Source organism: Lipophrys pholis (genome assembly GCF_963383615.2).
Source record: "Lipophrys pholis genome assembly, chromosome: 10".
Classification (NCBI taxonomy): domain Eukaryota; kingdom Metazoa; phylum Chordata; class Actinopteri; order Blenniiformes; family Blenniidae; genus Lipophrys; species Lipophrys pholis.
Genome location: NC_137640.1, coordinates 203,813 through 226,100, shown reverse-complemented (window position 1 = coordinate 226,100; position 22,288 = coordinate 203,813). Strand labels below are relative to the sequence as shown.

The following is a 22,288-nucleotide window of genomic DNA, read 5'->3' as shown; positions in this document are numbered from 1 at the left end:
TGTTACCTTCACGAGTTTGCTTTCTCATGAAGCAGCTGATTTAACGTAGTCACGTTGGTTGCGTTACTCCTGCAACGCGCTAGAGTATTCACGTAAATAAACACTTTTTAAGAAATGATTTAAACCCCGTGTGAAACTCCCGCGAAATTTAGGACGGAACGCCAGACAGGTCAAAAGAGTGAAAGCGCCGGAAGCCCCGGAATTTAGTGAGACCGTGTCAGACCTGGCAACCACTGGAAGTTAGTGAAATTATCAGACGTTGACAACCATAGACATAAACACTAGACGCCTCACGACTGGCAGGAACATACGTCAGTGTGTCCGCCATCTTGGGAGGGGCATTTGTCAGGACTTCAGCAACGATACCGCGTCACGGTTCAGCTTTTGGTTGTACAAAGAGAGACAATGAGGACAATGGACAGCGTGGGATTACCTTCCACAGGGAGGACAAACATATTCATTGTTGTTGTCGTTGTGTTTAGCTCAGATAACATTAACTTGGGACATCGATGAGCTGGAGCCGTGGTTCTCTCTAGTCCCTGGCTGAAGCTCGCCCTCAAACAACAACAACAATATCAAGGTCTATTGGGTTCATCTGACGGAGGCTCTTTTAGTTACAGTGTGGAGAAGATTACATTTCAAAAGAAATGAGTGTCTCAGAACCAGTCAGTGTTCTGTCGTAGTATGTACAATAAACTTTCTAAAATCAAGGATTATCTGAGTGAGTTTAAAAATAAATGTAGTATTATTGCAGTAACTGAAACTGGTTTAAGATGAAATGATTGCTGAGGTTCAGATGGAAGGGTACGAGCGTTACTTACTAAATAGAAATCAAAGAGAGGAGGAGGAGTTGCATTGTTTGTAAAATCAAATTTGAATTGTAAGACTGTTAAAGAAACGACCACATTAGAAGATGAAATTGAAATGATAACATTGGAAATTATATTTACATCAGAAAAAAATATATAGATCAGTTGTATTTATAGACCACCAGAGAGTAGTGAAGAAGTATTTACTGATATAATAATTGAACAAATAGAGATTTGCTAAAAACAAGAGACAAATTCTACGTGGAGATTTTAATATTAATTTCGGAAATCTAAATGCAAAGAGAACCAGTGACTTCTTCAACCCAATGAAGACCATGTGCCTCTTCCCTTTAATAACAGAACCAAGTACATCTCAGAGGGCCACAGTAATAGATTACACTTTTACCAACATGAATGACGATCATATTATCAGTGGTATTTTGACAACAGATATTAGCGACCATTTACCCATATTCACAGTATTTAAACACAAAACAAACCAGTCCTGCAAAGATGACAAGAAGAAACGGGTCCAACGAAGTCCTGGAGGCCCGAAGCTCCGACCCTCAGCACCAGGACTGGGATTCTGTCTGTACCTGGTCTGGATGTGGTACACAACCCTTCATAGAGACAGCAGCTCAACTCTACCACAAAAACTGCAAAATCATATATTTAAAAAACAAAAGGGAAGACAAGCCATGGAAAACAGAAGGATTAAAAAATACCTGTAAAAAGAAAAACTTTCTGTACAAATGTTTTATAAAAACTCAATCGAAAGACAGAAAATCGGTTTAAAAATATCAAAATAAATTAATCTGGATCATCAGAAACCCAAAGAAAGAATATTACAGTGAAAAACTACATGAGAAGAAGAGCAGTACACAAGGCACTCGGAAAATATTAAATAGTATAATGAAGAACAACAAAATCAAACATGAGTACCCAAATTACTTCATCAAGGACAATCTTCAAATAGAAAAACATGTATCAAATGAGTTTAGAGAATACTTTACTAATGTAGGAGCCAACAGGTAGTACTGGAAATACAATAATAGAGAGTGTACACAGTATTTTACTCTCTAATGTGGAACAAGATGAAATATAAAAAATTGTTAATAATTGTGAAAACAAGAGATCAACCGACTGTGATGGTTTAAATATGATGATTGTTAAAAAAGTTATTGAACCTTTTACATATATTTGCAATTTGTCACTTAAACAGGAACATTTCCTGAAAAAAATGAAAACAGACAAAATTATACCTCTTTTCAAAAACGGGGACAAACACAACTTGTCAAACTACAGCCCAGTGTCTTTACTGCCACAGTTCTCAAAACTCTTAGAGAAAGTATTCGCAAAGAGACGGGATAGTTTTTTACAAAAAGAAAACATTTTAATTCAAAAACACTCAACGGCAATAATGGAAGTGACTGAGAAGATATCAGGTACACTGAGAACAATAAATACCTTGTAAGTATATTTATAAGCTTCTGATGTCATTAACCACTCTGGATTACTCTGGAAACTTCAAAACTATGGAATCAGAGGCATCGCTCATAAATGGATATCCAGTTCTTTAGAAAATCGAAAACAGTCGGTCCAAATACATTGTACACAATCAGAACCTGGTGACATTAGCTGGGGGGTACCACAAGGCTCAATACTTGGACCAGTTTAGTTTCTATTAGATATGAAGGATTTCCCAAAAGCATCAGCTGTTTTACAGAGCATCTCATTGGCTGACGACACAACGTTATTTTATTCTGGAAATCATATAGAAGAGTTAACAAGAGTAATAAACAATGAACTCTCAAACATAAAAACTGGTTGGACCAAAATAAATGAGCTCTAAATGTTAAAAAAAAACAAATATATGATATTCAACGATAAAAAGAAAACTCTTAAATCGTGTATCAATAAAAATAGATGGTCTGGAAATACAAAGAGTGAAGGAAGCAACATCTCTGGGAGTTTTCATCTCGAGGATCGAAACTGGAAATCTCATAAAGTACACGAAAGGAAAATTAGCTCGAACAATTGGTGTGTTCCAGAAAGTAAAATACATTCTAAACCACGCAGCATTACTCACCCTATATAGTACAATGAGTATACCATACTTAACATATTGTGTAGAAACATTTAAAACATATACACAGCCAATTTACATATTACAAAAGAGTACTGAGAATAGTAAACAATAAAAGATATCGAGATTCATCAAATCCTCTTTTTCTCAAGTGCAAGGTGGTAAAATGTTCTGATATTGTGGATTATAATATTCATCAGAGTTTGTATAAAGCAAATAGTAAAATATTACCAGGAAACATCCAAGAGAACTTTGAAAAAAGAGAAAGTGGGTATAATGTGAAAGGAACAGACATCTTTAAAGAACCCAGATCCAGAACCAAACTCATGGAACGGATCGTTTCAGTGAAGGAATTAATCTGTGGAACGAATTAAGAAACAAATCAAACATATGATACTCAACAAATATGAGAGTACCACTTGATAGGAGAACCCAGAGGAAAGTGGATATTTTGTGTTTTGAAAAAATGAAAACTATATAAAATGTATTGTGTGTACTGTAGATAATATATGTATAAATAATGTAAATGTGGAAACTGACGACAAAAATTGTATATTTGTATAAACTGTAGAGACTTAAAAGAAGTAGAAATATTCTATACTCATGTAAGTTCTGATTACAAATTTAATCATTTGTAAAACTGTAAAAAACAAAAGACTGAAAATGTATAAAGGGGTAGGAAACATAAGTTTTACTTCAACCTACTCCTTTTCGAATTGTATGTACAGTATATTACTTTCTTTTTATTTTTTATTTTTTTTAATTGCATTGTACAAATTCGAAATAAAGACTACTACTACTACTACTACTACTACTACTACTACTACTACTACTACTACTACTGTTCCCCGCCTGTTCCAGCAGGAGAACCTCAGAACCAGTCAGTGTTCTGTTCCCCGCCTGTTCCAGCAGGAGAACCTCAGAACCAGTCAGTGTTCTGTTCCCAGCCTGTTCCAGCAGGAGAACCTCAGAACCAGTCAGTGTTCTGTTCCCAGCCTGTTCCAGCAGGAGAACCTCAGCCTGATCCCAGTAGGAAGTTCTGTCTGGCTGTTCTCAAACAGCTGAGCAACATGTCACCCCTCACTCCTGTTAGACATACTGACATGTACACAGACAGTATTATTATATATATTGATTAGGAGAGCAGATCAACTGGTTGCACGTTGCACAAGCAGTGAATTAATGTGATAACAAAGGACTCTGAACATGTCCATCTGGTCCTCACTAGGACCTCTCCTATCACTGCCCACATGTCCTGATGCTCTGACAGCCAGACTCAGTGAAGCCATGGCCGAGGTGGAGAGTCTGAGAAGAGAGGAGAGGAATGAAGAGATGGAGAACGGAGGGCAAAGAGCACAGTGGGGGGTCTTCTGGAGGAACTGAGGGAAACATCTAATAACTGAAGAGCTGGAAGAGAATATGTCATATAATATGGAATAATAGATAAATGTGTCAATAAATAAATATGGAATAGGTAAATATCTAACTAGTATTTTCTATGTAATATTAAAGGTAACGATGTACAAATAAATGAAAGTATAACAGGTAAATATGTTATTGTGTGTAAATATGTTAAAAAAAATCTACATTTGTTCCACAAGAAAGTAATACCTTTATAATGTCCATGTTCATTGTCCATAAATGTCCCATTGTGTGTAAATAAAGACTTTATATATTGTTGTCATGGCTCCATCATGCTGCTCTAAAAGGAGAGGACAGCGTCCCAATGTCCCGTCTGCAGACTGCTTCCATGTCCTCTCTGGACTTTATAGAAGTATGCTACATTAAATTAATATATAAATGAAGGAAATGATTCTTCAGTCTAAATGTATATCTGCCTGGTTTCCTTCAGAAACACGTCGCTGTCACACAGACTTCTTTAGGCTGACGGGGCAGACTTGCCCCTCTCAAGATGGCGGCCGCTCTGACGTAACGGAGCGCTGGGCGGAGACAGGCTGTATGTCTATGTTGACAACCCCCGGAAGTTAATGAAACGGTCAGTGAAACTGTCTGTCAGACCTGGCAACCCCCGGAAGTTAATGAAACAGTCTGTCAGACCTGGCAACCCCCAGAAGTTAAAGAAACGGTCAGTGAAACTGTCTGTCAGACCTGGCAACCCCCGGAAGTTAATGAAACGGTCAGTGAAACAGTCTGTCAGACCTGGCAACCCCCAGAAGTTAAAGAAACGGTCAGTGAAACTGTCTGTCAGACCTGGCAACCCCCAGAAGTTAATGAAACAGTCTGTCAGACCTGGTGTTGGAGCCAATTGTGTCTTAAGTTTTTTTCGTGAAATTGCTGTACACAAAATAAGGATAAAGATAAGAAATATTATTTGAAGTATTCTTGTTTTTGTAGTTTAATTGATGATTGGAATTGTGAGGACATCTCCTCTTCCTAGTCAGGCTCCTCCTTATTATCAGGAGGTGCAGCTGTGGGTGGAGGGAGGGACAGTTCTTCTACCACAGGTACAGGTAGAACCCTGTAGAAACTACAATAGATGTTAAGTATTTGTATTATTTAAGAAAGTCAACCACGGAAAGTATTATTTGCTTGTTTAAATAAATTGTTCATCTTTTATTTGAAACCTAGCAAATCACTCTGCGAGAGCTTTTTACTTTCTGAGTCGAATATCTCCTGAAAGGGCGACTCTGAATTTTGATTTTTGACACGAAAGAGTAACAACATCACCTGGCAACCCCAGACGTTAGTGAAACTGTCTTTCAGAACTGGCAACCCCAGACGTTAGTGAAACTGTCTTTCAGAACTGGCAACCCCAGACGTTAGTGAAACTGTCTTTCAGAACTGGCAACCCCAGACGTTAGTGAAACTGTCTTTCAGAACTGGCAACCCCCAGACGTTAGTGAAACTGTCTTTCAGAACTGGCAACCCCCAGACGTTAGTGAAACTGTCTTTCAGAACTGGCAACCCCCAGACGTTAGTGAAACTGTCTTTCAGAACTGGCAACCCCCAGACGTTAGTGAAACTGTCAGACCTGAAAACCCTGAAAGTTAATTAAACTGTGTGTCAGGCCTCGCAACCCCTGGAAGTTAATGAAACAGTCAGACCTGGCAACCCCTAGAAGATAATGTAACTATATCAGACCTGGCAACCCCTAGAAGATAATGTAACTATATCAGACCTGCAACCCCTAGAAGATAATGTAACTATATCAGACCTGGCAACCTCTAGAAGATAATGTAACTATATCAGACCTGCAACCCCTAGAAGATAATGTAACTATATCAGACCTGGCAACCTCTAGAAGATAATGTAACTATATCAGACCTGCAACCCCTGGAAGTTAATGAAACAGTGAAAAGGTCAGACTTGGCAACCCTTGTAAGTTTATCAAACGGTCAAATCTGGCAACCCCTTGAAGCAGATGAAACACAAACTTTTATTTTTAACTTATTTATTGTAAAAAAAAAATCAAACCTGGGACCAAACGAGTTCATGACCTTTAAAACAACGTCAGATGTGAAAAACAAAGGGAATAAAATCAATGTAGAACTAAATGATGGATGAACTCTAAACATTAAGATGAGTAACGTTAATGTTCACAAACCCAAAGTAAGAGGATTTGTCCAAAAATGATCCCAGCAGAGGACACAATGACTTTTTGAAAATAGTGCGGAAAAATATTTCTGTGGACCTCGTTTTCAAATCTACGTAGAATCTCGAAACTTTCAAACGATGCGTTTGAATGGTTGTCGTGGAAACAGTCGAAGACGTGAAGGTAGCTGCTGCTGTGGAACTCAAACTGTTTCCGTGAGACGGAGGCCTCGGAACACTGCAGGGAACTCCACCCAGTTCTAAGGTTCTGCTCACACTGACCCAGATCCAGTTCCTATGTTTCCCTCCAGACCCAGGCCTCCATCATGGAGAACCGGTTCCACGTGTTTCTACATCCACCGCCTCGTCATCAACGTCTGACTGACGTCACTAAGCACCACAGGAAGCAGCCCCGCCAGAATAAATTCCCCTTCTGGATTCTGTCGCTCGTATTTCACAACCAGTGGAAACCATGGCCATGGAGGGTATCCCCCCATTGGGGAGCCAAACCCTCCCACCTTCGAACCTTGTTTCCTGCATTGGAGTGTTGATGTTGTGTCCTTTATCACATGTTTGATGGTTTTAACATGGTTCCTGGGTTTTACCTTGTTTGGGCTGAAACAGTGAGTCACATCTGGCAACCCTGGTGCTGAGCGGCGTGGCGTCCAGATTTACTTCTGGCAACAGCGTCTTCTGGGCTCAGGGTCCTGAACCCGTCGGTCCAATCAGGTTAACAGGACAGTCTCTGATAGCGGTTGACTTTAAAATGTAACGCGAACGATCACGTTAGAATCTGAACTGAGCACCGAGACCTGCTGGGGGACGGAGCGGAACCAAGAAGTTCATGTCAGCGTCCCGTTCTGTCAGCGTCCCGTTCTGTCAGCGTCCCGTTCTGTCAGCGTCCCGTTCTGTCAGCGTCCCACCCTGTCAGCGTCCCGTTCTGTCAGCGTCCCACCCTGTCAGCGTCCCGTTCTGTCAGCGTCCCGTTCTGTCAGCGTCCCACCCTGTCAGCGTCCCACCCTGTCAGCGTCCCGTTCTGTCAGCGTCCCGTTCTGTCAGCGTCCCGTTCTGTCAGCGTCCCACCCTGTCAGCGTCCCGTTCTGTCAGCGTCCCGTTCTGTCAGCGTCCCACCCTGTCAGCGTCCCGTTCTGTCAGCGTCCCACCCTGTCAGCGTCCCGTTCTGTCAGCGTCCCGTTCTGTCAGCGTCCCACCCTGTCAGCGTCCCGTTCTGTCAGCGTCCCACCCTGTCAGCGTCCCACCCTGTCAGCGTCCCGTTCTGTCAGCGTCCCACCCTGTCAGCGTCCCACCCTGTCAGCGTCCCGTTCTGTCAGCGTCCCGTTCTGTCAGCGTCCCACCCTGTCAGCGTCCCGTTCTGTCAGCGTCCCACCCTGTCAGCGTCCCGTTCTGTCAGCGTCCCGTTCTGTCAGCGTCCCGTTCTGTCAGCGTCCCGTTCTGTCAGCGTCCCGTTCTGTCAGCGTCCCGTTCTGTCAGCGTCCCTTTCTGTCAGCATCCCACCCTGTCAGCGTCCCGTTCTGTCAGCGTCCCGTTCTGTCAGCGTCCCACCCTGTCAGCGTCCCACCCTGTCAGCGTCCCGTTCTGTCAGCGTCCCGTTCTGTCAGCGTCCCGTTCTGTCAGCGTCCCGTTCTGTCAGCGTCCCGTTCTGTCAGCGTCCCACCCTGTCAGCGTCCCACCCTGTCAGCGTCCCGTTCTGTCAGCGTCCCGTTCTGTCAGCGTCCCACCCTGTCAGCGTCCCACCCTGTCAGCGTCCCACCCTGCTAGCGTCCCACTGCGAGAGTATTGTCTTACAACAATAAGGAGCGACAGTCCGGCGTACTGATGATATGGTTGAAGACGAAGCGTGGACAGTTTCCACGAGATCAGAGGCACTGACGGTACAACGACAAACGGAGAACAAACGTTCAAGGCGTCTTCAAACATTCCGTCTTCATGACACTTGGAGGCTAGCTACCAACCTCCGCTATAGCTTCTGTCTCTCAGCAGTCGCTTAGGGTCTGCTGGAAGTTCTGGTCCTACTGGAGGTCCTGGTCCTGCTGGAGGTCCTGGAGGACCTGAACCTGCTGGAGGTCCTGGACCTAGAGGCGGTCCTGGAGGACCTGGACCTGCAGGTCACTCCATGATGGCCCGGTAGATGACCGGTTCGATGTAGTCTCCACGGTAGCGGGAGTTGATGACTCGCTGTCTCTTGGACTCCTGGAGGATCTCGGTCTCCTCGAAGATCCCATCAAACCTCATGTCCGACGCCTTGGACTGCAGAGGGACAGGAGAGAGTTTGTACAAATATCAAGAGGACAGGAGAGAGTTTGTACAAATACCAAGAGGACAGGAGAGAGTTCGTACAAATATCAAGAGGACAGGAGAGAGTTTGTACAAATACCAAGAGGACAGGAGAGAGTTCGTAAAAATAAAGAGGACAGGAGAGAGTTCGTACAAATATCAAGAGGACAGGAGAGAGTTCGTACAAATATCAAGAGGACAGGAGAGAGTTCGTACAAATATCAAGAGGACAGGAGAGAGTTCGTAAAAATAAAGAGGACAGGAGAGAGTTCGTACAAATATCAAGAAGTTGGTAAATAATTTGCACAAAACATCAGTATTTGATATCAGTAAGCAGCTACATGCTAGTACAGGTATCGGTACTGGGTATCAGTAGCTACATGCTAGTACAGGTATCGGTACTGGGTATCAGTAGCTACATGCTAGTACTGGTCTCTGTACTGGGTATCAGTAGCTACATGCTAGTACAGGTGTCGGTACTGGGTATCAGTAGCTACATGCTAGTACAGGTGTCGGTACTGGGTATCAGTAGCTACATGCTAGTACAGGTGTCGGTACTGGGTATCAGTAGCTACATGCTAGTACAGGTGTCGGTACTGGGTATCAGTAGCTACATGCTAGTACAGGTGTCGGTACTGGGTATCAGTAGCTACATGCTAGTACAGGTGTCGGTACTGGGTATCAGTAGCTACATGCTAGTACAGGTGTCGGTACTGGGTATCAGTAGCTACATGCTAGTACTGGTCTCTGTACTGGGTATCAGTAGCTACATGCTAGTACAGGTGTCGGTACTGGGTATCAGTAGCTACATGCTAGTACTGGTCTCTGTACTGGGTATCAGTAGCTACATGCTAGTACAGGTGTCGGTACTGGGTATCAGTAGCTACATGCTAGTACTGGTCTCTGTACTGGGTATCAGTAGCTACATGCTAGTACAGGTGTCGGTACTGGGTATCAGTAGCTACATGCTAGTACTGGTCTCTGTACTGGGTATCAGTAGCTACATGCTAGTACAGGTGTCGGTACTGGGTATCAGTAGCTACATGCTAGTACTGGTCTCTGTACTGGGTATCAGTAGCTACATGCTAGTACTGGTCTCTGTACTGGGTATCAGTAGCTACATGCTAGTACAGGTGTCGGTACTGGGTATCAGTAGCTACATGCTAGTACAGGTGTCGGTACTGGGTATCAGTAGCTACATGCTAGTACAGGTGTCGGTACTGGGTATCAGTAGCTACATGCTAGTACTGGTCTCTGTACTGGGTATCAGTAGCTACATGCTAGTACTGGTCTCTGTACTGGGTATCAGTAGCTACATGCTAGTACAGGTGTCGGTACTGGGTATCAGTAGCTACATGCTAGTACAGGTGTCGGTACTGGGTATCAGTAGCTACATGCTAGTACAGGTGTCGGTACTGGGTATCAGTAGCTACATGCTAGTACAGGTGTCGGTACTGGGTATCAGTAGCTACATGCTAGTACAGGTGTCGGTACTGGGTATCAGTAGCTACATGCTAGTACAGGTGTCGGTACTGGGTATCAGTAGCTACATGCTAGTACAGGTGTCGGTACTGGGTATCAGTAGCTACATGCTAGTACAGGTGTCGGTACTGGGTATCAGTAGCTACATGCTAGTACTGGTGTCTGTGCTGGGTATCAGTAGCTACATGCTAGTACAGGTGTCGGTACTGGGTATCAGTAGCTACATGCTAGTACTGGTCTCTGTACTGGGTATCAGTAGCTACATGCTAGTACAGGTGTCGGTACTGGGTATCAGTAGCTACATGCTAGTACAGGTGTCGGTACTGGGTATCAGTAGCTACATGCTAGTACTGGTCTCTGTACTGGGTATCAGTAGCTACATGCTAGTACTGGTCTCTGTACTGGGTATCAGTAGCTACATGCTAGTACTGGTCTCTGTACTCAGTATCGGTGCGTCTCACCAGCCGTGACTTCACTCTCTTCGGTAGCTGTTCGTCCAGCGTGTAGACGTCGTCTCTCTTGGCTGTCAGCTGCGATCCGTCCTCAAACTCCACCTGCATCCCACAGAGGCTCATGAGACGACTGCTGGAGGTGAGAGGGTGAGAGGGCGGCTCCCAATCAATCAAACGGAGGAATATTACCTGGTACATCTGGATGACGTGAGTGGACACGAACTTGGCGCCATAGATGAGCCCATCAGTCCAGCGCACCTGAACGACGTCGCCCGGCGGCGGCGGTCCGACCTGAGCGCAGTCTCGACTCTGGGAAACACAAAGGTTAGCGTACGTTTTGTTTGGCCGCCGGCTTGCCGGAGGTGGACCTACCACAATGTCCTCGGGGAAGAGGTTGTCGCTGAAGGAGCCGTCGTCGAAGTTGACTTCGTAGAAAGTCTCGTTGGACAGCTGCACCACGTCGCACTGGTAGTAGCGCCCATTCTTGTGCTTGCAGATGACCTTCTGGCCCACGGCCAGATCCAACATGGACGCCTTGTCACGCTGCGGGATGAGAGCAGAGACGTCTTAGGTCTTTTCGTCGAGTCGTTAGCGGCGAGTCGTTAGCGGCGAGTCGTTAGCGGCGCCTCACCTCGATGGGGACGGGGCCTTTGTGTCGGCAGCAGGTGACGTGGACCACGAACGGCCAATCGTCCGGCTGCATGAGGACGCCGGCGGCCTGAGCGCAGGTCGGGTGGTAGGCGGTTGGACAGCGACCGTGAGAGCACTGCACGCAGCAGCCCGACGCCTTCTTCTCACGCTTTTTACAATAGTAACATTTCTGCGGAGGAGCAGAGCAGAGACCCGTTACCACGGCAACGCCAGCAACTCAACCTTTACGCAGCATTTTGGGTTTGTTTACAGACCAATGGTAAAACTGTACGTTGCGTCCTATGTCCGATTACACGACAACGTAAAGTGAAAGCTTCACGGAGAGTTTGACGCTGCGTTTACCAGCTTGAATCGCTGCAGAGGAATCCCACTCAGATCCACCGGACTTCTCTCACTGATGTTCACGAAGCGAGCCTCCAACACGGCCACCGCACACAACACATGTACCCACCTGGAACACACACACACACACACACACACACACACACACACACACACACACACACACACACACACACACACACACACACACACACACACACACACACACACACACACACACACACACACACACACACACACACACACACACACACTTCAGTCTGGCAAAACGCTGAACATTTGTGTGATATTTTAGAAACACTTACTTGTTGTTGTTGGCTCTCTGCAAGGCTCCGCCCCTCAACGCACACAAGCAGCAGTTCTACACACGCACGCACGCACGCACGCACGCACGCACGCACGCACGCACGCACGCACGCGCACGCACACACACACACACACACACAAACACACACACACACACACACACACACACACACAGTTAATGGAGCTAACAGTAGCAGCTCTGGGTCCTGATGCTGCCTCCAACATGCCTGGTACAGTATAACAAACATGGCTGACCTCTGTCATGGCGTTGGCGGTGCAGCGTGCACACTTCCACTCAAGGCTCACGCTGGACGGATCCACGCCGTAACACGCTGTCTCACACACACACACACACACACACACACACACACACACACACACACACACACACACACACACACACACACACACACACACACACACACACACACACACAGTCCTCCATGTCAATAACAGTGTGTGTGTGTGTGTGTGTGTGTGTGTGTGTGTGTGTGTGTGTGTGTGTGTGTGTGTGTGTGTGTGTGTGTGTGCTCACAGGTGTGCACACGGACGCTGCATTGTGAGCAGCTGACCAGCACGCTGGTCCCATCAGCCTCCAGGCCTGGTGTGATTGGCCGCTGACTCAGGTCTTCCTCGGTGGTGGTGGTGAAGCACGACTCGGGAATCAGTGGTTTAGTCCTCATCCACCCGGACGCTGTCACTGGGGGGGCGACGCACTGCGCCTAAAACGCACACACACACAGGTGGAGGTGCAGGGGGAGGTAGAGGAGGAGTTGGAGGTATAGCAGGTGATGGAGGTGTAGCTACCTGGTGGTGGGTGGAGAACAGCGAGCAGATGGAGCAGTATGGAGGTTTTGAAGCGGAGCTTTGGTTGAACTCCCTCTCCTTCTTCAGGTTGGCCGGTCGGTTCTGCCACAGGTGTGTCAGAGGTTTGGCCCAGAGCTCCCCCTGCAGGCCATCCTGCTGCGGGATGGGAGAGGGGGGCTGCTCCAGGGTCTCTGTGGAGGGGGGTTACCACGGCAACGTATCTATGAGAACTGTCAACCTGTTACCATGGCAACGATTTATAGGAAAACGTTAAAGTGGCAATGCTTTCTATGAACACTTTGGTAACGGACAAACCTTGGTCACTGTGGCCTTCTTCTTTCATCAGAGGGTGACCCCCTGGCAGCTGCCCCAGGTCTTCCTCCTGCCCTGCGTCTGCAGCCTTCTTTTCTGCCCCCTGCTGAGGTAACCCCGTAGTGTCGGTCGACTCCTCCTCTGTGGCTCCGTCTCCGTAGTCTCCTTTCGCGTAGCTGTGGACATGCAGGACATCCAGTGGACTCAGCGTCCTCTGGAACGCTCTGTGGGCGGGGGGGTCCTGACATGGCTCTGCCTCCTCAGGAGGACTCGGGTCCGAGGCTAGCACATCGTTCCGGTCTTTCTTGGAAGGACTGCGTCTTGTGGAGGTCTTCTTGGTGCTGGTTCTGGTATGAAGAGGTCTGGACTGTGGCTTTGTGTCTTTCTCCTTCTTCGAGGCTGATTTCACCGATTTCCCCGTTTCTGAACAACACGATAGCATTAGCTACACATTTAGCGACATGTCAGCATTAGCTATATGTTTAGCTACATGCTAGCAGTACTCTTCCTATGTATGAATGACATGTTAGCATTAGCTACACGTTTAGCTACATGTTAGCAGTACTCTCCCTGTGTCTGAACAACACGTTAACGTTAGCCTGTGGCTACATGTCAGCATTACTCTTCCTGGGTCTGAACAACACATGTTTAGCATTAGGTGGAGGCTACATGTTTGAATTAACTGGTGGCTAAATGTTTAGCATCACCTGGTTTGCAGGCCACTTTGGTAGGGGACTCTTTTCGGGACAGTTTCGTTTTGTTGGACTCCACCTCGTCCATGTCTTCTTTCATGTCCAATGTGACGTCGTGGCGAAGAGCAACGTCTTCCAGAGCCTCCCGGTCCATGGTAACATTGCTGTTAGCCTCTGGTTTGACGTCTTGGGAAACGTTAACATCCTGGTCCGAGGAGCCTGTTAGTCTGCTAGCCTCCATTAGCCTGTTAGCCTTCTTTAGTCGGCTAGCCTCCGTTAGCCTGCCAGCCTTGTCCTTCTTTATGAACTCGACGGCCTCGGCCTCTGCGTGGTCGACAGCCGCCACATCCTCCTTGAGGAACTCGGTGACGTCGGGCGAGGGCTTGGCATGGTCAACGGTCTCGGTGTGGTCCACAGTCTCAGGTGAGGGCTTGCCGTGGTTGATGGCCTCAGCCGTGGGTTTGGCGTGGTCGACGGTCTCGGTGTGGTCGACGGCGTCGGGTGAGGGCTCGGCGTGGTCGACGGTGTCGGGTGAGGGCTTGGTGTGGTCGATGGCCTCGGGTGAGGGCTTTGCGTGGTCAATGGTCTCAGTGTGGTCGACAGTCTCAGGTGAGGGCTTGGTGTGGTCGACGGTGTCGGGTGAGGGCTTGGCATGGTCGACGGTGTCGGGTGAGGGCTTGGAGTGGTCGACGGTGTCGGGTGAGGGCTTGGCGTGGTCGACGGTGTCGGGTGAGGGCTTGGCGTGGTCGACGGTGTCGGGTGAGGGCTTGGCGTGGTCGACGGTGTCGGGTGAGGGCTTGGCGTGGTCGACGGTGTCGGGTGAGGGCTTGGCGTGGTCGACGGTGTCGGGTGAGGGCTTGGCGTGGTCGACGGTGTCGGGTGAGGGCTTGGCGTGGTCGACGGTGTCGGGTGAGGGCTTGGCGTGGTCGACGGTGTCGGGTGAGGGCTTGGTGTGGTCGACAGCCGCCACGTCCTTCCCGGCCTTCCACAGCTTGTAGCGGTCGGGCTGGAACTTCCTGACGAACACATCCATGGGGATCTTCACCACGTCCTGACGGCACGAACACTGCGGAGAAACATAATCTTTACGAAGTTCCCCTGAGATGTCTGGTAGGTGGAGCTTAGGGAGACTGGAGTACCAGAGCCGATGCGGGTCTACGATCTTTGTACTTCCTGTATCCTCGACATTAACATCCTGTTTACATGGCGTTCTCAAATGAAAACTTTGGTCATGTTGTGGGGTCTGTTCACTCAAGAACAGAGCTCAGAGCCACTGAAAACATAACTTTTGAAAACGCTATACTCAGTCTCCATGGAAACGCCCAGACGCTGTCTCCATGGAAACACTCCATCTCGATAAAAACGGGGTAAACACAACTTTACGAAAATCTGACTGTTGCGTAAACGTGAAGCCTTTCTGAAACGAAAACGCACTGAAGCGTGGACATGGGATTGAAGCCAGACGTGTTCGTCCCCATTGTACAACGATGGACGTAGCAATAGTAGTACACCTGTATATCTGAACATTACTAGTAGACCTGAACAAACTAAGACATAACATACCAGACATACCACCATGTCCTGTTTCTATGTGTTTCTATGTGTTTCTACGTACCAGTGTGGTCTGTTTGCCATAGTCGATCCAGCGCTGCGTGGCGAAGTTAGCCGACTCCACACAGTTAAAACCGTGGTTAAATCCGGCGCGGTAGCAGAATGGAAAGCTGACGATGAACTGCCCCGCCTCCTGAGTCACCTCCAGAAAGAAACACAACGTTAACATACGACACAAACACCCTCCGTTCATTCAAGTCAACGGAAGATCAGCGTAGCTACCTTCTCAAAGGGTATTCCGTATTTCTTTAGGATCGACGGCGACATTAACGTCATCTTGTGGCGCAGGAAGGCTTCGCAACTCTGAGTGTTTCCTGGAAAGAAACCTGGAAACACAAAGTAAAGTCAGTGTGGTTAGCTTTAGGTGGTGGCTACATCTTAGTGTTGGCTAGTGGCTATATATTTAGCTGATGGCTACGTATTAGCATTAGCTGGTGGCTATGTGTTAGCATTAGCCAGTGGCTAGATGTTAAAACCTGCTTCACCGTCAACTTCCTGAAACGAAATAGCAATAAAACCGAGCTCCTTCTCATTGGCACCCAGTCCACTTCCTGCAGCTTCTCCATCAACATTGATTCCTCCTCCGTTTCACCTCCACCAGGTGAAGAGACTGGGTCCATCATCCACAGCACTCTGTCCTTTATTCTCATATCAATAACATTACCCGGTCTGCCTACTTCCATCTACGAAACATCATCTCTGCCCCTCCCCCACCCCTCACACTGCTGCTATCGTCGTCCACAGCCATGTCACTTCCTGTCTGGATTATTGGAACTCTCTCCACTTCCTGTCTGGATTATTGGAACTCTCTCCACTTCCTGTCTGGATTACTGGAACTCTCTCCTTTTTGGCCTCACTCACAAATCCTCCATTAACTTCAACTGATCACTCCCGTCCTCCATCAGGTCATCCAACCACCACATCACTCCCATCCTCCATCAGCTCCTCCACCCACTACATCACTCGTCTTCCAACAGCTTTCAGCTGTCTGTCTCCTCCACCCACCTCTCCACCATGAGGAGCAGAGCTTTCAGCTGTCTGCTTCCTCCACCCACCTCTCCACCATGAGGAGCAGAGCTTTCAGCTGTCTGTCTCCTCCACCCACCTCTCCACCATGAGGAGCAGAGCTTTCAGCTGTCTGCTTCCTCCACCCACCTCTCCACCATGAGGAGCAGAGCTTTCAGCTGTCTGCCTCCTCCACCCACCTCTCCACCATGAGGAGCAGAGCTTTCAGCTGTCTGCTTCCTCCACCCACCTCTCCACCATGAGGAGCAGAGCTTTCAGCTGTCTGCCTCCTCATCTATGGAACTCTTCACCTCCTCTGGACTCATTCCTTCATTTCAAATCTCAACAGTTTGTTCCAAACTGCAGATTCTCTCTGCTGCCCTGAGTCTTGTTTGGTGTCTTGTATTGTTTTCACTGTTTATAATCCAGTTTTAACTTCTGACTGTTCACTGTCCTTGAGTGTCGAGAAAAGCATCTTGAAATGAAATAAATAAAATGTATTATTATTAGATGGTGGCTACGTTTAACTGGCGGCTACGTGTTAGCATTAGCTGGTAGCTACAACTTAGTATTAGCTGGTGGCTACATGTTAGCATTAGCTAGTGGCTATCTGTTTAGCTAGTGGCTGCATGTTAGTGCTCCGTTAACGTTAGCTGGTAGCTTTATGTTAGCATTAGCTCCCTGCTAGCATTAGCTCCCTGTTCAGTACCCTTTGCGAGTCGTTCCAGTCTCTTCCCATGCTCTGGCGGGACGGCGTACCTGCGGAACAGAATCACAGATGTGAACTAGAACCATGTGACCTGGCCCGCCTCCTGCACCCCCTTGGCCCCACCCTCTAGCCCTGCTCAACGCTAGCGGTCTGTCGCAGCTCCATACCAGGACCTGGGCTCTCCGAAATGCAGATAGCTGAGGCTGTACAGGTCCATGTCCTCGGTGTGCCAGGCGAAGGCGCTCTTCCACATCCCGAAGTCCAGGAACGGCGACGTGACGCTGCTGCCAACACTCTCCATCTCCACCGTGTCCAGGATGGAGTTCAGACGACCGACGTTCCACTCCATCACATCCTGAATGAATCCCACTGGTCACGTAACAAAATGTTCCATGCTAGCGGTAAAGTTCTAACTCACCGGGTCGTAAAGCGTCCCGCTAACGTCAGCTCCGTAAAGCGGCGGGTTGAAGGTCAGGTTCTTCCAGAACTTCCTGTCCAGTTCCTCTAGATCCAGATACTTCGGACTCCGAAACCTGCGGCCAACCGACAAACTATTGGAGACGTTGCAAAGTGTCTGAAGTATTCGACAGCTCCATGTTAGTGTGAACTGACTTGTCCAGGCCAGACATCTTCCGGAACTCCTGCAGGGTCATGGGCTTCTTCTGGATGTTGTACTGAGTGAACAGACCCGACTGACCCGTCACCACCTGCTGGATCGGTGCAGAGATCACCAGGTCGTCCAGGTCGTCATAGCAACGCCGCGCTCGCCATCCTTTAGGAGGAATCACCTGCGAGGGCGGTGACAATGAGTAGGCAAGCACCATTACCACGTACCAATACCACTCACCAGTACCACACATCGATACCACGTACCAATACCACACGAGGGTACCACACGTCGGTACCACGCACCGAAAACACATACCGGTACCATGCACAAGCACCAATAACATGTACCAACAACATGCACAGATACCTCTCCCTCTTTCACCTGGTCCCACTGAAAAAGTTGTGGATGGTACAGAAAAAACCGAGATCACCGGCTGCAATTTTCCGTCACCCATCTGTTGAGGAACCTCGCACTGAGGAACGGGTCTGTGAGGAGGAGCTACAACCCAGCCGTCTGCTGATTGGTAGAGGCGATCATCACTCTCAACTTTCTCGCGATATTTCAATATTTAATGGGCCATAAACCCTCCAGTTGTTGTTTACATATGCCGCTTTGCACTCACTGGTTGCTTTTTTAACTGGGTTTATTGAAATGCCGGCGCTAAACAGCACCGAGGTGCAGACGTGCCTCTCAGTAACAGGAGGCGGAGCTTCAGCAGGAGCTCCTCCTCTCAGTAACAGGAGGCGGAGCTTCAGCAGGAGCTCCTCCTCTCAGTAACAGGAGGAGGAGCTTCAGCAGGAGCTCCTCCTCTCAGTAACAGGGAGCTGCCAGCTGCTTCCTCGTTCATTGCCCACCGAGACGTCCCTGCATTGTTCACAACCCCGCCTACATTTCAACCATACTTTCTGAGGTGGGATCACACGACAGAGTTGGCCCTGGGTGTGCTTTGCCGTACTGTACCCTCCCGCCCCGCCCCAGTACGTACTGCGCAATGGAACAGCGACTTTGCTGATACAGAGTACAAGTAGTAACCTGTAGGTGATATTCTGGTAATACTTGCAGATTGTAACAAGGAGTTTTTCAAAGTGGCAGTATCGGACCCAGTATCGGTACGTCCATACAAACAATAACATTCAGTGAGTAGCGGTATCGAATCACGATAAACTCACTTTGGCCAGTCCAGCTCGGTGCGCTCCCTGAGACTCGATGGAGGCCACATAGCGTCCGAAGTCTTTGAACTCTTCTCGGGAGGGGTTAAAGGTCATGACCCCGGGGGACGCCAGGTCGCTGGACATCATCTCAGGATGTTAGAGTGCCCTCCACTGACGGATTGGGAAAGAAAACAACATGTGTTCATGAAGTTTCACAGCTTTGCATTTTAAACTATGGGAGACTTTTTGGAACAATTTTAGCCGTTTTAGCCTCGTTAGCTGATTTAGCCTCGTTAGCCGTTTTAGCCTCGTTAGCTGATTTAGCCTCGTTAGCTGATTTAGCCTCGTTAGCTGATTTAGCCTTGTTAGCCATTACGCTGTTAGCTTACAGCAGCTTTACTCAAAAAGTACCAGACTTTTCTTTTTTCTATGTTGTTCCTTTATATTTTCCTCTTTTGCTACTCCCCCCCCCCCCCCCCCTCTATAGTTTATTAGTTATTACTTAACTTGATTTCTTTTCATTTTTTTCCCCCCAATATTTTCTTTCCTTATTTTTTTTCCAACTTTGTCTGGTCGAGTTTTTTCTTTATTTCAATTCATTTATTTCAGGTCTTTTACCTTCTACTTCTTCACACTTTTTAAAAACGAAATAAAACTAGAGGTTTGCATTTACAGAAGAAAATCCAACTGTAATGCTGACGAGGGCGATGGAGCCTCTCCTGCATCTCCATGGCAGCAGACATTGAGCTCGCCCCCATGAGGTGCCTCTACCATCAGCTTCGTGTGGGACATCTTTTCGTAGTTCTTTTGTGATTTATTCAAATACGTGTAATGATATGAAAAAGCACACAGCAGTAAAGCTCTGGATCACGCAGTACATAAGTAATAATAATAATAATAATAACAATAATGAAAATCTCGGAGTACGAAAGAAGACGTCATAATAATAATAATAATAATAATAATGAAAAGAGTTGGATCACAAATGTGGGAATTCCTTTCAGCATTCAAAAAACCAAAAGCTAAATGTTTATTTACATTTCCTGAAGCTAACAGCATCCATGCTAACAACAAGTCCGTTCGCTTCGAGACTGTAAAGTGGAATTAAGTCAAATTAATTGATTTCTTTTATGAGGAGTAAACAGAGAGTTCGATTTAATGATTTAACTGTTGAACTAGAAGATTATAAAAGTGTTTGTTGTAGAAAACTGACAGCTGTTAGCGGTTGTTAGCAGCTGTTAGCTCGGAGCTCTCAGCGACACTTATTTCTTCTTTCCCTTCAAGAGAAACATGTATGAAACAAACACGGCACTCACACGGGTCCAGATGTTCAGCTGACGGCGTTATTTCGGTAAATTAGAAGATTTAAAAGAGAAAAACTGATTCTGGAATCGGGGAGAAACGACGCTACTCCGTTACTTCATTGACGCATGCGCAGTGTGTGTTTTGTTTACACGGGGAGGGGGCGGGGCTTACACTATCACACAGCCAATCTGAACGAGCAGAGAGCTGGGGCTACGCCCCTTCGCTTACACAGGCTGATAGACAGTGAAACATTGTTAAACCTCCTCTTCATCATTCTCCGCCTCCTCCCCTTCCTTCACATCTTCTGCCTCCTCCTTCTTTTCCTCCTCTTCTTCCTCTTTTTCCTCCTCCTCTTCATCCTCCACCTTCTCCTCTTCATCCTCCACCTCCTCCTTCTACTCCTCCTCCACCTCCTCCTCTTCCTCCTCTGCCTCCTCCTCCTCCTTTTCATTCTCCTCATCCTCTTCCTCCCCCTTCTCTTCCTCCTTCTCCTCTTCCTCCTCCTCCTTTTCCTCTTCATTCTCCACCTCCGCCTAGTCCTCCTCTTCCTTCTCCTCTTTCTCCTCCTCCTCCTCCTTCTCCTCCTAATGGCTCTACAGCTTCTCCTGGTGGCTCTATAGCTCTTAGTGGCTCTACAGCTCCTCCTAGAACCTCTACAGATCCCAGTGGCTCTACAGCTCCTTGTGGCTCTACAGCTGCTAGTGACTCTTTAGCGCCTCCTAGTGGCTCTACAGCTCCTCCTAGTGACTCTACAGCTCCTCCTAGTGGCTCTACAACTCTTAGTGGCTCTACAGCTCCTCCTAGTGGCTCTACAGCTCCTAGTGGCTCTACAGCTCCTCGTGGCTCTACAGCTCCTTCTAGTGGCTCTACAGCTCCTCCTAGTGGCTCTACAGCTCCTAGTGGCTCCACAGCTCCTCGTGGCTCTACAGCTCCTTCTAGTGGCTCTACAGCTCCTCCTAGTGGCTCTACAGCTCCTCCTGGTGGCTCTTCAGCTCCTCCTAGTGGCTCTACAGCTCCTCCTAGTGGCTGTTCAGCTCTTGGTGGCTCTACAGCTCCTCCTAGTGGCTCTACAGCTACGAATGGCTCTTCAGCTCCTCCTAGTGGCTGTTCAGCTCTTGGTGGCTCTACAGCTTCTCCTAGTGGGTCTGCAGCTACTAATGGCTCCTCAGCTCCTCCTAGTGGCTCCATCAAGCATGCTAAAAACAGCTAAATAAGTTCAAACAGCTAAAAGAGGCAGAAGAGCTTCAAGGAAAAGAAAGAAGGAAAAACAAAAAGGAAGAAAGAGAAGAAAGAAGAGCTGGAACTGTGAGGAAACCCTGAGCGGCAGTAAAGAGGCACCGAGCTAAAAATGATCAAATAAGCAAGATGTATAAAATGTCTAGAGCGGGAACTCTATGGGAAATAAATCATTTAAAAAGTCACAACAGATAAAAATGTATTAAAATAGATGTGAATTGCATCTGTGACCCTTCATTAATACAACCTCACTGATTTGTTTTGGATGTGGTTTTTCTAGATCAGTAACATGCAGCTCCAAACAATTCTAGTTTCGTGGAAAATATTGAAAACCACTCCCACTCTTCACCATTTGGAGATCTTATAGTCAAGATAGTAAAAATGAAGTACAGTATTTATATATGGAAGAAGCAGACAACACGTCAAACTCAAAATAAAACAGAAACAAAGAAGTAAAAAACCATAACGCTTCAAACACCATAGAAACACAAAACCTCCCCGACACGTTAACATTAAAACCCTGTTGGACTGTTGCTGTGGAAACAAGTTCCTGGGCATTCACTGTTACGCTGCTAAAAAAACCTTATTCTTGTTTTTCAGGTATAAAGCTTCGGAACGATGATTTCTATCGTTTTGTTTCTCTAACAACCGACGATGACAGAATATCAACGTACGCAGACGACGTGCTGGTTTACGGCCGTTTACTAGCATTCTGATGTTTCCTTTAATGTAAAAACTTCAAAGTGTGTACGTCAGTCGCTCATGAACCCAGTTTGAGCATTCAGGAATATGAGCGGTAACAGGAGAGCAGATGATAACATCATGCTGATATACGTCCTCAGTATGCATTCACACAAATAAGCATGAAGCGTTTG

The 22,288-nt window shown here is 47.2% G+C and overlaps 1 protein-coding gene across 1 annotated transcript; it reads right to left on the bottom strand.

Annotated features, from left to right (window-relative positions):
* Positions 1-6,300: 6,300 nt before the first annotated feature.
* kdm4aa (lysine (K)-specific demethylase 4A-a) lies at positions 6,301-20,304 on the bottom strand. Its single transcript, XM_080473614.1, has 20 exons — positions 20,189-20,304; positions 18,891-19,043; positions 17,724-17,899; positions 17,530-17,644; positions 17,279-17,466; positions 17,112-17,161; positions 15,620-15,723; positions 15,402-15,539; positions 13,802-14,852; positions 13,098-13,517; positions 12,783-12,973; positions 12,511-12,697; positions 12,231-12,307; positions 11,975-12,030; positions 11,670-11,778; positions 11,308-11,496; positions 11,049-11,219; positions 10,866-10,985; positions 10,686-10,778; positions 6,301-8,715 (listed from the first exon to the last, which is right to left on the bottom strand). Exons 2-20 carry the CDS (start codon positions 19,017-19,019, stop codon positions 8,575-8,577), a joined length of 3,705 nt encoding a protein of 1,234 aa, XP_080329740.1. The 5' UTR covers positions 19,020-19,043; positions 20,189-20,304; the 3' UTR covers positions 6,301-8,574.
* Positions 20,305-22,288: the final 1,984 nt, after the last annotated feature.